This window comes from Panthera pardus, unplaced genomic scaffold (genome assembly GCF_024362965.1).
Source record: "Panthera pardus isolate Hobbes unplaced genomic scaffold, ASM2436296v1 HiC_scaffold_25, whole genome shotgun sequence".
NCBI lineage: Eukaryota > Metazoa > Chordata > Mammalia > Carnivora > Felidae > Panthera > Panthera pardus.
Window position 1 is genome coordinate 23,407,897 of NW_026526821.1, and position 14,610 is coordinate 23,422,506.

A 14,610-nucleotide genomic window follows, 5' to 3' on the forward strand; every position below is an offset into this window, starting at 1 on the left:
TTACAAGTTGAAATAATTTGAAATTATTTCAAAGTAAAAACTTGCTAAAAATATATGCAGAGGGGCGCCTGAGTGGCTCAGTCAGTTAAGCGTCCAACTTCAGCTCAGGTCATAACCTCACAGTTCATCAGTTCGAGCCCCACATTGGGCTCTCTGCTGTCAGCACAAAAAAGCCTGCTTTGGATCTTCCTTCTCCCTCTCTCTCTCTGTTCCTCTCCCACTTGCTCTGTTTCTCATTCTCTCTCAAAAATAAACAAATATATACCTACAGATGGGCACCTGGCTGGCTCAGTTGGAACTCTCGATCTTGGAGTTGTGAGTTCAAGCCCCATGTTAGAGACAGAGTTTATTTAATTAAAAAAATAATAATATATGCAGAAAAAATCTATATACGCAGGAAAACTACTCTGAGGCCACAGAATAGCTAAGTGTGGGAGGAAAACCACCCCACCAAGGCTATCCCCTAGGTGCAAACCTCTGCACTCAGTGCTCACAAAAATCACTGAGCATTTATTCCACAAGATGGCAGAGTTGCCCCAAATGCCAGAGCTGTGTTTGGAGCTGATAATGCCTCTCTGGACTAGAGGTGTGCTGCCTTCCTTGGCTCCTCCTCCTGCTGTTCAAGAGCTTCCTTCACACAGATTTCCTAGATTGTGACTCCGTCCCAGGCTAGAAATTCTAACACTGGCACCAGCTCAGGACACGATCACTAAATAGTGACTAATGTGACAGCATCCTGACCTCAAGGGACCCTGTTGGATGTTTCTGACGATGATACCGCCCTCCTTCCTGCTTACTTACATAATACATTCCTGATGAATGAGTCCTCAACAAAACTCTCTCTCCCAGCCATCTTCTAGATCATCCTGTACTCACCACTAAGTCCATGTTCCAAAAGAAACACCAGAAACATCATTCCATTTCCAGATCAACACATCTTCCTCCCTCAAATTAAAGAATTCCAAAAGCACCATCCTGTCTGGAGTACTGTCATCACTTGTACCACACACTCTTCAAACCTGGCCACCCTACTACGCCTCTTAAAGTATACACACTACTTTAACAAGTACCTTCAAGAGCTGTGGGAATCTTGTGTCACATACTATGCAACTTCTCTAAAGACAGGGACTATGTTCACTTCTCAATTTATATAGCACCCAGCATTTCATCAGAGGGCTTTAGGCACTCAGTTGGAAAATGGGAGTCACAGACTGTATCACCAGCAAGTAGAAAATGTGCAACTGTGGCTAAGTCACTCCTTTTGCCAACTATTAGGCTCTTTGCCCATAAAACAGAATTAGTAGTGAAAAATTAGAAAGAGTTTAAATATTTTTCAGGAGGGGATAGTTAAATAAATCATGGAATACCCATACAATAAAATAAATTATATGTAATTGTGAAAGGAGATAAGAACTGATGTGGAAAAATACCATAAATGAAAATGGCAAGCCATCAAATAGTATAAGAATATGATTCCATTATTGTGTTTTTTAAAACTTATCCTTATACATGTATGTTTGTATATGCACCAGAACCATGTCTGGAAGGATGGAAGGCCGGCCATACACCAAATTGTACCATGGCTCCTTCAAGAGTGAGAATGCTATCCATATAAAGGAGGACATTTCACTTGTTTTCTTTTCTTTTTTTTTTTTTTTTTTTTTGGAGAGAGAGAGAGAGAGAGAGAGAGAGAGAGAGAGAGCGCGCGCGAGTGCGGGGGAAGCAGGGGGAGGAGACAGAGGATCTCTTCTGTCAGCACAGAGCCCGATGCAGGGCTTGAACTCACAAGCCATGAGATCATGACCTGAGCCAAAGTTGGACACCCAGCCAACTGAGTCACCCAGGCGCCCCTACTGAATACCTTTTATACTTGACCAGAGCAAACAGATCCACTGGAAGACTTATTTCTTCAGTTAAGTAGTAATATTTAATTAATTGGATCATTCATTCCATTACCTCAAGTAATTCAAGTCAATTACTTGAGCATTTCTTAGGTACCAAAACTTTGAGAGGAAGAAAGGAAAGCTGCAGGAGGTTAGGAAAACACAGAAAGTTACATAACAGATTTCTTTGACCTCAGGGAGGCACTTCTAGGAATGGATTGTCCTCGATACTCCCAGTTGATAAATGATGAATAGCATTATTGATTGACTGCCCAGCTTAAATATTTCTAGATCTGCCATAATGTTGAAAACTCTTTTTCAAAACAAAATTTCAAGTAAGTCCTTTTTTTTTTTAAAGATTCTTTTCTCTTGTGCACATGAGTGGGGGAGGGGCAGGGAGAGAGCCTGAAGCAGGCTCTGTGCTGACAGCAGAGAGCCCGATGCGGGGCTCAAACTCACGAACTGCGAGATCATTACTGAACCGAAATTGAATGCTTAACTGACTGGGTCACCCAAATGCCCCAAGTAAGTCCTAATTTTTGATGTAGTGGTTCTTTTTTTTAAAGATTCCTGTTGGATACGGGGATGAAAAAAATCAACATATATGAACAGAGAAAGAATCTGTTTTGAAAATTAATGTGAAAAGGCATTTTATTTTGTTTTCTAATGTATTTAACTAAATCACTTCAGTTATTTATTAATTTTTTTCATTGAAAAACATAACATAGCAAGAACAAAAGGTCATCCCAGACTGTGTGGACTTAGTATAACCATCACTTTTGAGTAATGAGGAGACAGCAAGTTTTTCTTAATGTTGATTTTTAAAATGAAATGTGATTTCTTACAATCAGAACACTAATTCTTTATGAGTATTAGTTCTTGATGAATTTTTATAACTACTCTGAATTAAGGCAGCTGGGACTCTTTTAAAAAATTATTTTAGGGGTGCCTGGGTGACTCAGTCGGTTGAGTGTCTAACTCTTGATCTTGGCTCAGGTAGGGACCCCAGGGTCATGGGATCGAGCCCCATGTCGGGCACCACGCTTAGCGTGGAGCCTGCTTGGGATATATATTCTCTCTCTCTCTCTCTCTCTCTCTCTCTCTTCCTCTCTCCTTCTCTCTCTCCTTCTCTCTCTATATCCCTCTGTCTCCCCGCCTCCTCTCCTTCCCTCTGTCTCTCTCCCCCACGTGTGCATGCTCTTACTCTCTAAAATAAAAAATTTTTTAATAAAAAATTATTTTATAAAGAGTCATTTTGCAGATTTTCCCCCCATAAATTTCAAAAATAATACATGCCAGGAGAAATTAAAACCAAGTAAAAGAAAACAAAAGTGAGGGGTGCCTAGGTGGCTCAGTCGGTTAAGCATCCAAATCTTGGTTTCAGCCCAGGTCATGATCTCACGGTTGGGGTTCGAGCCCTGCATCTGGCTCTCTTCTGTCAGCACAGAGCCTGCTTTGGATTCTGTGTCTCCTTCTCTCTCTGCCCCTCCCCCAGTTTGCGCTCTGTCTCTGTCTCCCTCTCAAAAATAAACAAACATTTAAAAAAATTAAAAAAAAAAAAAGATGTTCACTAAAAGTGTGCAAAACGAAAGCCGACAGATAAGAGCATACCTGCTGTGCTTGCAGGACAGCAAGAAAGCCATGTGGCTGCAGCAAAGTCAGCAGAAAGGAGAGAGTGAAGAGAGGTAACAGGTGACCAGAAGAAGCAGGGTCACTACAGGCCAATGTAAGGACTTGTGGCATGCATGAACAAATACCAACATTTCTGGACAGTGCAAGACATGAGTGCTAGCTTTATTATTCTTATTCTCTTCTGGATTTCTTTTCTAATTTATGAATATAAAAAAACCAAGTTCCCAAAAAGAGTATACTGAATGAAGACAAGATCACTTCCATAAATAAGGTAAAAGATACCAACAAAATCCTTGGTGAAGTTCGAATAAGGTCCTGATTTTGAGAATTGTATCATGGTATTGTAATAAATACACACCAAAGTATTTAGGAGCAGAATTCTGCAACTTATTTTAAAACAATTCAGAAAAAATACTTGGAAATAAGATAAGGCCAAAGAATACTAGCTAAGTAGGAGGAAAGCAACCTTACCAATACAGAGATCCAGGTGAACACTTGAGGGCTAGCCCCCTCTCTGAGAACAAGGCACTGTCAGTAGTTCCATCAACTCCTCAAAGCAACTGACCTCACTTTAGCAGCAACTAATCAGCTCAGCCTTAACCCAGTTCAGGAAGCCTGCAATTAAGTCAGAAAGCACACCTAACAGTTTCAGAAAAGGCTCTATGATTACACTGTTGATGTTGCTCTGCCTCCATCTCCAAATGCCTAATTGCTACTCATCCTTCAAGGCCCTGTGAAAGTACCACCTTCTTCCACCCCTGCCCCCAAACCACCAACCTAAATTTCACCTCTCCCCCAGAGTCAGATCCAAATAACATTTAATGAACACTAAGACCACAAGTGCCCCATTCATCTCTGTATACTCAACAGTTAGCAGAGCTCCTTGGGCATACAGTAAGGACTCAAGTTGAGTCCTGAGTTCAATTTTCATGTGGCAAGCACACATTATTACTGCCAGTTTTCTCTCCCATAGTTTTAGGTATTTCTTACGATGCCACCTTACTTCCTGTATTACAGGCACCTGGAGCCTTATCAATGCCCCTGCACAGAAAGACCTAGGGCACTGACCAGATGTCTCATTCATTTCTCTAACCTCAAAACAATGAATTCTCAACCAATTCTCCACCAAAACATGCCTGATGGCAAACCACAGACACAACTTTCCAAACTACAATGGCTATTACCCTATGACTCTTTTACTCAAGAAAACATAAGAGAACACAAGTGCACAAAAGCTAAACTATTGTAGGCATTAACTAAATTAAACCTGGTTAATTTAAAAATAAATCATCTGCAAAAACTACTACAGGCATTACTCTAAAACTTACCTGGTTAACTTACAAGTAAATCATTTGTAAACATTCAGTATTTTAGTGACAAATAACTTCCTACTCATTTTATAACTGACAACATATCAAGACTCCGGGGGTTAGAATCACTGACCTAAACCATGCAGCAAATATCCCATTTCTAACAGGTACATAGTTTAAAAAAAAAAAAGCTGAATAAGCCTATAACTTCTATTAGGTCTTCTCCCCTATTTACTTTGTGGTTCATGTAGAATATTCACAAATGAGAGAGCTTAGAATAGTCTGGCACTTCATAGACAATAAATACTCTTGACTAAAATGAATGGACCGCAGCCCATTTTCAAAAGGCCCTGGTAACCTGAGTATGACCAAACAGGCTAAGCCCAGATTTAGAGAATAATCTGAGATCTCTGAACTTCGAAGGGCATCTATTCTATTTTACAACTTAAACAAATGCCTACCCAAGTAGCAGAATTTCAACTGCATTTTCCTCTGACTTCTAAGTCATCAAAGCAAATAGCTCAGAGCACTTATTCCTCCTAGCTCAAACTCAAGGTAATCTGACCTCTACCATTACTATAAACGCTTAGAAAATGGGCAAGTGCTTCAGTTATTTACACTGGTTGCAAAATTATTCCCCAGAAAATGCCCTGTGCAACCTGAGGCAGAAGAAGACATCAAATCTTACCATCATCGATTCCCAAAGCTCATCTGTCCTACTCTCACTTGATCTTATTTCCATCCCCCCACAAACCAGAAACACAGCTAAATTAACTGACACAACAGAAACTGTACATGTGTGTGTTTTGGAAAGAGCCCCAAGCCCCACAAAATGAATTAACCTTAAAACAGGCATTGAATTTAGCCTCTAACCTAACCTCCTCACTCCTCTCCTCTGCACAGCATATTTCTTGGTGATGTAGGAACAATTCATTACTAATTTCCACTGATGTCTAATATAACCCCACCTTCAAGACAATATAATTTAAGAGCTTAGTCTGCTGAATTATAAGGAACATGGCTGTCATCTAGAGCTCTCCACACCAAGTTCTGAGATTAAATTTCCACCTCATTTGTACATCAAGTCCCTTTCCCCCACATGACAGAAAAGTAGCTTGGGAGGAGAGAAGCCCTGCCACTGACAGAAGGCTCAGCCAGAAAAGGGAGATCGCTCACACCCAAGAGCCCACAAGGCTGAAGTATAACACTCTGGACCCAGCAGGACAAAAGACCAACCTAAAGGCACCACGGATGAGCCAGGAGTGAATATGTGAGTACTCTCACTTTACTATTTTCAGAAAGCTCCTCTGCTATAGCATTTATGTTAACCACACGGCATGCTATCAAGACCCCTGTACAATACAGCAAGACCCACCCCAATTGAAATTATCCAAATAAAAGTATGCAATTCTGAAGACATACAGTCATTGTGGTGTCAGTTTTATAAATGACCCCATTAAAAACAAAACTATTTAAATGTCACTCACCTTTTAACAAAGTAAAATTTTTCTATTTGTAATTTATACTACTCCTAATATTTGGAATATGCCCTTCTAAAGAAAAGCAAAGAATTTCAAATCTTATATTCATTGTTAAACATATAAATTATAGACATATTTAGTGTAACACAAATGAGGGTACAGATGTGCAGATTTCATGACAGCTAAAACTAAATGAAGTCACAAGTATGTAGCGTCAAAATACAGAATCACCAAATATCCAACTACCCTCCTTCTCTCCAGTAAAATAACACACTAGGAAATGGGCTACACCTTTGCTCATACTGTTTACTCTGCTGGAATACCTAGCCCCCATCTATTTCTCACAGGACAGTACTATTTACCCATCGAGATTCAGCTTAAATGTAATATCTCCCAGGTTGAGATGGTCTTCAGGCAGGCACTAAGTCATACTAATCTTGTGTCAGTGTTACTTATTTCAGCACAGTGCATGGTATCTAGCAGGTTCACAGGATATTCCAACTGGGCAAGAAAAGATGTGCAACCGGAGCTTCCACACCCATGTCTGCAGAATCTCTTCTCACCTTTTCTGCCCTAAGTGCAGGAAGACCACTTCATTTAACATTTACCATTTCCCCAAGGCTCTCACTAAAAGAACTTCTCAGCATATTCTTCTCCAAGGAACAATGGGCAACCCGCAAACCTCCACAAGCTTCTTCATTCTTTCTCTGGGCTCATACATACATAAGCTCTGCTCTGGGAACTATAGAGCCCATACTCTCCACACACTGGAAAGGGAGAAGGTTACAGACCATCTATATTTGCCAAAAGAACACTTTCCAGGTCCAGAACCATGTCATCAATAAAAACTCACGAGATCTGATTCCACAGCTCATTTCTGGCTAAATTCACCAAAGGGCCATGTCTTCCCCTCATTAAGTCTGCCCTAGTTCAGGATACAGTTGAGTCTAGAAGAGAGCTACCCCATAAGTACTTAGACCTTCACAGACATCTAGGAAATGCCAAATTTTACCTACACTTAATTCCCTTCTCCCTTACTCTACCCATTTCAATTCATGGTAAGTCAAATTTTACAAAATAAACAAATTTTTAAAATTTATTTATTTAGAGAGAAAGAGAATGGAGGGGAGGGAGAGAACGGACAGGAGCAGAAAGAGAGCAAGAGAGAATCCCAAGCAGGCTCCACACTGTCAGCACAGAGCCAAACGCAGGACTCAAACCCAGAAACCATGAGATCATGACCTGCGCCGAAGCTGGACACTTAACCAACATGCGCCCCCAAAATAAAGAATTTTTTTTTAATATGAAATTTATTGTCAAACTGGTTTCCATACAACACCCAGTGCTCATCCCAAAAGATGCCCTCTTCAATACCCATCACCCACCTTCCCCACCTTCCCACCCCTCATCAACCCTCAGGTTGTTCTCAGTTTTTAAGAGTCTCTTATGCTTTGGCTCCCTCCCTCTCTAACTTCTTTTTTTTGAGAAACTTAACAGAAGTCCATGGGGGAGGGGAAGAAAAAAAAAAGAGGTTAGAGAAGAATGTTTTAAAGATGAATGCTGATCAAGAACTTTGGGGTATGAGCTATGGGTAGGAAAAATTTTTTATTTCATAAAAATTTTTAAATGGTGACTTATACAATAATTAAAGTGACCTTTTTAATGTCTTTATTCATTTACCTTGAGAGAGAGAGAGCACAAGCAGGGAAGGGGCAGACAGAGAGGGGAAAAGAGAATCACAAGCAAGCTTCGTCCTGTCAGCAGAGAGCTTAACACAGGGTTTGATCCTAAGCCAAGATCAAGAGTAAGATGCTTGGGGGGCACCTGGGTGGCTCAGTCAGTTAAGCTTCCGACTCCAGCTCAGGTCATGATCTTGCGGTTTGTGAGTTCGAACCCCGTGTCAGGCTCTGTGCTGACAGTTCAGACCCTGGAGCCTGCTTCAGATTCTGTATCTCCCTCTCTCTCTGCCCCTCCTCCACTCACACTCTCTCTCACTGTCTCTCAAAAATAAACAAACATTAAAAAAATTTAAAAAAAAGAAAAAAGAAAAAAGAGTAGGGTATTTGGGGCACCTGGTGGCTCAGGTCTCTCTCAAAAATAAATAAACATTAAAAAAATTAAAAAAAAAAAAAAAAAGAGTAGGGTATTTGGGGCACCTGGTGGCTCAGATGGTTAAACATCCGACTTCAGCTCAGATCATGATCTCACAGTTTATGAGTTCAAGCCCCGTGTCCGGCTCTGTGCTGACAGGTCAGAGCCTGGAGCCTGCTTCGGATTCTGCGTCTCCCTCTCTCTCTGCCCCACCTCAGCTTGTGCTTTCTCTCTCTCTCTCAAAAATAAATAAATAAGGGGCGCCTGGGTGGCTCAGTAGGTTGAGCATCCTCCTTCAGCTCAGGTCATGATCTCACAGTCTATGGGTTCGAGCCCCGCATCGGGCTCTGTGCTGACAGCTCAGAGCCTGGAGCCTGCTCCGGATTCTGTGTCTCCCTCTCTCTCTGCCCCTACCCCACTCGTGCTGTCTCTGTCAAAAATAAACAAACATTAAAAATTTTTTTAAATAAATAAATAAATAAATAAATGTTAAAAAAAAAAAAAAAAAAAGAGTAGGGGCACCTGGGTGGCTCAGTAGGTTCAGAATCCAACTTCAGCTCAGGTCATGATCTCACAGTCCGTGGGTTTGAGTCCCCCACATCGGGCTCTGTGCTCACAGCTCAGAGCCTGGAGCCTGCTTCGGATTCTGTCTCCCTCTCTCACTGCCCCTCCTATCTCCTTCAAAAAATAAATAAACATTAAAAAAAAAAAAAAAAAAAAAAGAGTAGGACGCTTAACCGACTGAACCACCCAGGTGCTCCAGTGATTTTTTTTTAATATGATAAAATACATATGTAATAATATTATACACATATTATGATCATAACTATTTTTTCTAAATACTGAAGGAAAATACAGTACATTTAAAATTTTAATTTTAGGGGCACCTGGGTCGCTTAGTAGGTTAAGCATTTGACTCTTGATTTTGGCTCAGGTCATGATCTCATGGTTCAGGAAACTGAGCCCCACATCCAGCTCTGCGCTGACAGCACAGAGCCTGGTTGCGATTCTCTCTCCCCCTGTCTCTCTGCCCTTCCCCTGCTCACACACACGTTCTCTCTTTCAAAATAAATAAACATTTAATTTTTTTTTAATTTCAGTGTTGTAAGTTATAATATATAAAAGACAAATGACCAAGAGAAATTAAAGTATAATGTACAGAAAAGACAAAATATCAACATCAAAACTATACAAAGGAAACCTGGCAAATCCATAATAAAAACAAACAACCCAACAGGAAATGGGCAAATAAAATGCAATAAAGACAATTTGCAGAAAAAGATTAAAATATTCAATAAACCCATGAAAAACTGTTTACTCCCATTTAAAAAAAACACAGAGCTTAAAAGACAAAGTCTTATTTCCAATATTAACATAAAGAAAATTTAAAAGATGTATAATATCCATAGAAAGCAAAGATGTAAGGGAAAATGTACTCTATCATACTCTTGGTCAAAATATTAAGTAGAATGGTCTTTGGAGGGTAATTTGTTAAAGCAATTGAAAATGTACATTCTCTCAAACCCAGCAATTACACTCAGCAAGTTATCCTTAAGGGCTATTCACCAAGTGGTCAAAAATACATGTTCAAGGTGGGGCACCTCAGTGGCTCAGTCGGTTAGGCATCCAACTCTTGATTTCGGCTCAGGTCGTTCTCATGATTCCTGAGTTCGAGCCTCAGATGGGGCTCTGTGCTGGCAACGCAGAACCTGTATGGTATTCTCTCTCTCCTTCTCCCTCTGCCCCTCTCCTACTTGTGCACTCTCTCTCTCTCAAAATAAATTTAAAATATATGTGTATATACAGTGCAGATATATATTTATGTATGTTCAAGGAATACCATTGCCATCATTGTTTGAAATATCAACTGCTCAGAAACACTCTAAATGTCTGTCAAAAGGGAAATGGCTAAATATATGATGGAACATTCTTACAAGACACCATTACTCTATCATTAAAAAGAATGAAACAAGTGTACTTACAAAGATAGATCTCAAGAAAACTGAAAATAAGTCAGAAAACAATAAGCCTAGAATTAACCCAATTACATTTAAATTAAATTTAATTTAAATTAAATAATAAAATCTGAATTGCCTCCCTACCTATAAACATATAGAAAAGGATCTAGAAAAATAACAAACTAATAACAAGAGGGTTATCCAAGGAGAAAAGGAGCAAGATAGAAGACACTTCTCACTTTAACTCCTAATACCTCTATATTGACATTTTTATAAACAGTATATATTATTTTTTTACTGCTTTTTTAAAAGGAAAATAAAAAATAAATACACATACACACAAAAAAGTGGTTTAGATGTTCTTCACTTTAAAAGGCAAAGATCAAGATTTATTCATGGTCAGCACCATCCCGGACTCTGAACATTTACCACAAACATAACATTATAGAAATGTAACATCCAAGTAGCTATTAATGCAACAAGCAATCACTACTTTAAAAAAAAAAAATCTCTGTGTAGACATAAACGTGTACAACTTCCTAAGCTGTCTATTACCATAACGTAAAGTTTTCTCCTTCAGTAATGATAGAATAGCTCATACTAGAACATCCCTTTTGCATGCAACCACTTTAAACTGGAAAAAATATTTAAAAACAAATATGAAAAGGCAATAAAGAGCAACAAAAAGCAGGCAGAAACAGGAGTTGTATATTTGGAATAAGAGAAGGGCACTAGGTAACTTTCCCATCTCTTAAGTCTTTTCACCTAAAGGCAGGCTCCAGTCAGTAACACTGGGCAGCTAAAACTCAAGTAAGACATCTTTAGACTTACTGGTTCAAGAAACAAAAGGCAAACTTCAGTGCAACTACAACAGCTGGCAAATGAGGGAGAAAGTCCTAAAAAAGAAGAGAGTCACAAAAGGGTGGCTACAATTTCTACACATAAACTCTGCCTAAATCTCTGGCTGATCTTTGAATGAACAGTTTCAAGCAGCCCAATTAAAGCTAAAAGAACTGAGCAAAAGTTTCGGCTACTGTCCCCTGCAGAGAAAAAGAATTTGGAATGTGAGTTCAGCCAAATTAATTGCCCTTTCAAACAAAGAGATCAGCATTCTTCAGAGGAAATAAACATAAGCCAGGCTCTACAACATATCAGACACCATGTGCAGGATGCAATCCAAAACATTAGACACATGAAGAAAAGGGAAAATGTGACCTACAGTCAAGAGAAAGATCAATGGAGATTAGCTTCAAGATAATCTAGGTGGCAGATTATCAGGGACTTTAATGCAACTATAAAAACTACGCTCATAATGAACATACAGACTCCCAAGATCTCAGCAGAGAGTCTAGTGAGAAAAAAGGGAATTCTAGAACTAAAAAAGCATCAAAAATAAAAAAGTTCACAGGATGGGGTTAAGAGCAGATTGGAATCAAGAGAAGAAAGAATTTGAAAACAGAAATTATTCAATCTGAAAAAGAGGGGAAAAAGAGGAGGAAAAGAGTGAAAAAGAAAAGAAAAAATCAACAAATCCCAAGGACCTGTGGCACAATATCAAAAGGTCTAACATAAGCATAATGTGAATCACCAAAGAAGACAGAGAGAATGGGACACAATATTCACAGAAATAATGGTTGAAACTTGACAAAAACCACTAATTTTCAAATTCAAACTCACTCTCAAGTAGGTTTAAAAAAAAAACACAAAAGCTAAATACATTATAGTCAAACTGCTAAAAAGCAGAGAGAGAAATCTTAAAAGAAACCAAAAAGAAAATAACACATTACAAACAGAAACAATGATATGAATGATTACTAACTTCTCTTCAGAAACAACAGAGGCCAGGGGCGCCTGGGTGGCTCAGTCGGCTAAGCGTCTGACTTCAGCTCAGGTCATGATCTCACAGTCTGTGAATTTGAGCCCCGCGTTGAGCTCTGTGCTGACAGCTCAGAGACTGGAGCCTGCTTCAGATTCTGTGTCTCCCTCTCTCTCTGCCCCTCCCCTGCTCATACTCTGTCTCTCTCTGTCTCAAAAAAAAAAAAAAAAGAAACAAACAAACAAACGAGGCCAGAGGACCATGAACAACACCTTTACAGTACTTAAAAAGAAAAACAAAACAAAATTGTAAACCCCAAATTCTATACCCAGTGAAGAAAATATCCTTCAAGATTGAAAGTTAAATAAAGTCATGTCCAGATAAACAAAAACCAAAAGAATTTGTCACCAGGAAACCTACGCTACAAGAAAGAAGTACAGGAAAGTTTTCAGGCTGAAATGTAATCTTCAGGAAGATATGAAGAAGTGGGAATGGTAAATATGTGCATAAATAAGACTCTTGTGTCTTCATCACCTTTGTAATACAGAATTATTAAGAGCAAAAATTATAATACTGTTCTGTGGATTTTACAGCTTCCAAGAGGCAACTAGAGCACAAAAGAGGGAAGGATTCAATGACTACACGTTTTAGATAAAGTGGTTCAATATTAAAAGTAAACTGCAAAAAGCTTAGGATATATATCATAATTCCTACACTAACCTCTAAAACAAATTCTAAGAAGTATACCTAGAAGCTAATAGAAAAAATTAAAATGAAATTTGAAAAAAACTCAATTAACCTAAAAAAACAGGAAGGGAGGAAAAGAACAAAACACAGGATAAACAGGAAACAAAAAGCAAAATGGTAGTAAACCTAAAAGCAATAATATCAATACTCATATTTAATGTAAACAGACTACACACTGCAGTTTAAAATCAAAATAGGTATATGCCACCTATAAAAGACACAATTTGAATTTAAAGACACTGTTATGTTGAAAGAAAAGTGATAGAAATAGATACACCGTGCATACAGAAAGCAAAAGTACCTGTACTAATAGCAGGTAAAGTAGACTTTAAGTCAAAGATCATTACCAAAAATAGCATGATATTTCACATTACAAAGAGGACAATTCATCATGAGGACATAACAATTATAAATACATATGCACCTAATAACAAAACTTCAAAATACATGAAGCAAAACTGACAGAATTCTTTGGAGAAATAGACAAATCCACAATCACGGTTAGAGATTTTTAACACCCCTCTCTTGGTAACTGATAGAACAGATATAAAATGGCAGCACACACATTTTTTTTTTCAAATATATATGGAACATTCACCAAGACAGATCATATGCTTGGCCATAAAATAAATCCCAACAAATATTAGAAGACTGAAATCCTACAAAGTATGTTCTCTGACTACAATGGAATTACATTAGAAATCAGTACCAATAAGGTATCTCTAAAAAGTCCAATATTAGGAAATGAAACAACATGCTTCAAAGTAAGCCATTATCAGCAAATAAATCACAAGATATCTTAAATTGAAAGAAACTGAAAATACAACAACGTATCAAAATCTGTAGGATGTAGCTAAAGTAGTGCTTAATGGGAAATTTGTAATTTTATTTTGTTTGTAATTTTAAATGTTAATACTGGAAAAGAAAATCTAAAATCAATGACCTAAGTTTCTAGAAAAATGTAAGGGAAGAAAATAAGATCGCAATAGAAATCAATGACCATTTAAAAAGACAAATAGAGAAAATTAAGATAAAAGGTTGGTTCTTTGAAACTATCAACAAAATTGATAAATCCCTAAGTATACTAATCAAAAGAGATGGAACACAAATTAGCAATATCAGAAATGAAAAGGATATAGCATTAAAATAAGGAAAAGTTATTAATAAAAGGTGAAAAAACATCATTAGAAACGTCTTGTCTTTTTTTTTAGTTCACAAAGCAGAAGCAAAAGCATATAGAGAAGAGAATTATCTTAACACTAAATAGGAACCTGCCACAGTAGAAATCTCTTGTAACTCAGCAAGAGGAGAAGCCGATTCTGTCTTCATGCTGTTTTCTCCCATTGACTTGCAGTTCAACTCCAAGCCTGCAGCCCCCAATCCATCACCAAAGGAGTGGCAAGTCAATGCAGATGAGACCTGGTCAGCTTCCAAAGGAGATTTCAACTGACCTAGAAGAAAAAAAAGAAAGCCTAGGGAACATACACATTTATATAATCAACCAAAAGTCCCATAGCAGACTAAGAAATCCAGGGACTTTTGATAAGAAGCCATTCACATCGCAGCATACAAGAATTCATTCACAGGTTCCAGCACATAGAGCCAGAGTTGTGAGCATCTCAAAGAAAAAGGCTAATAAGAGACCAAAGTGAATATATTTTTCTTGAAGTGTTAGCAAAAAGGCAGAAGCAC

At 38.4% G+C, this 14,610-nt stretch overlaps 1 protein-coding gene across 6 annotated transcripts in view; it reads right to left on the bottom strand.

The window, feature by feature from the left end:
• PHF20 (PHD finger protein 20) overlaps nt 1–14,610 on the bottom strand; it is a 169,956-nt gene that overhangs the window by 56,204 nt on the left and 99,142 nt on the right. For all 6 annotated transcript variants that reach the window (XM_019458627.2, XM_019458629.2, XM_053890299.1 and 3 more), the window contains one exon: nt 14,190–14,369. In XM_019458627.2, coding sequence (XP_019314172.1) covers nt 14,190–14,369 — 180 coding nt within the window. The remainder of the gene's footprint in view (nt 1–14,189; nt 14,370–14,610) is intronic.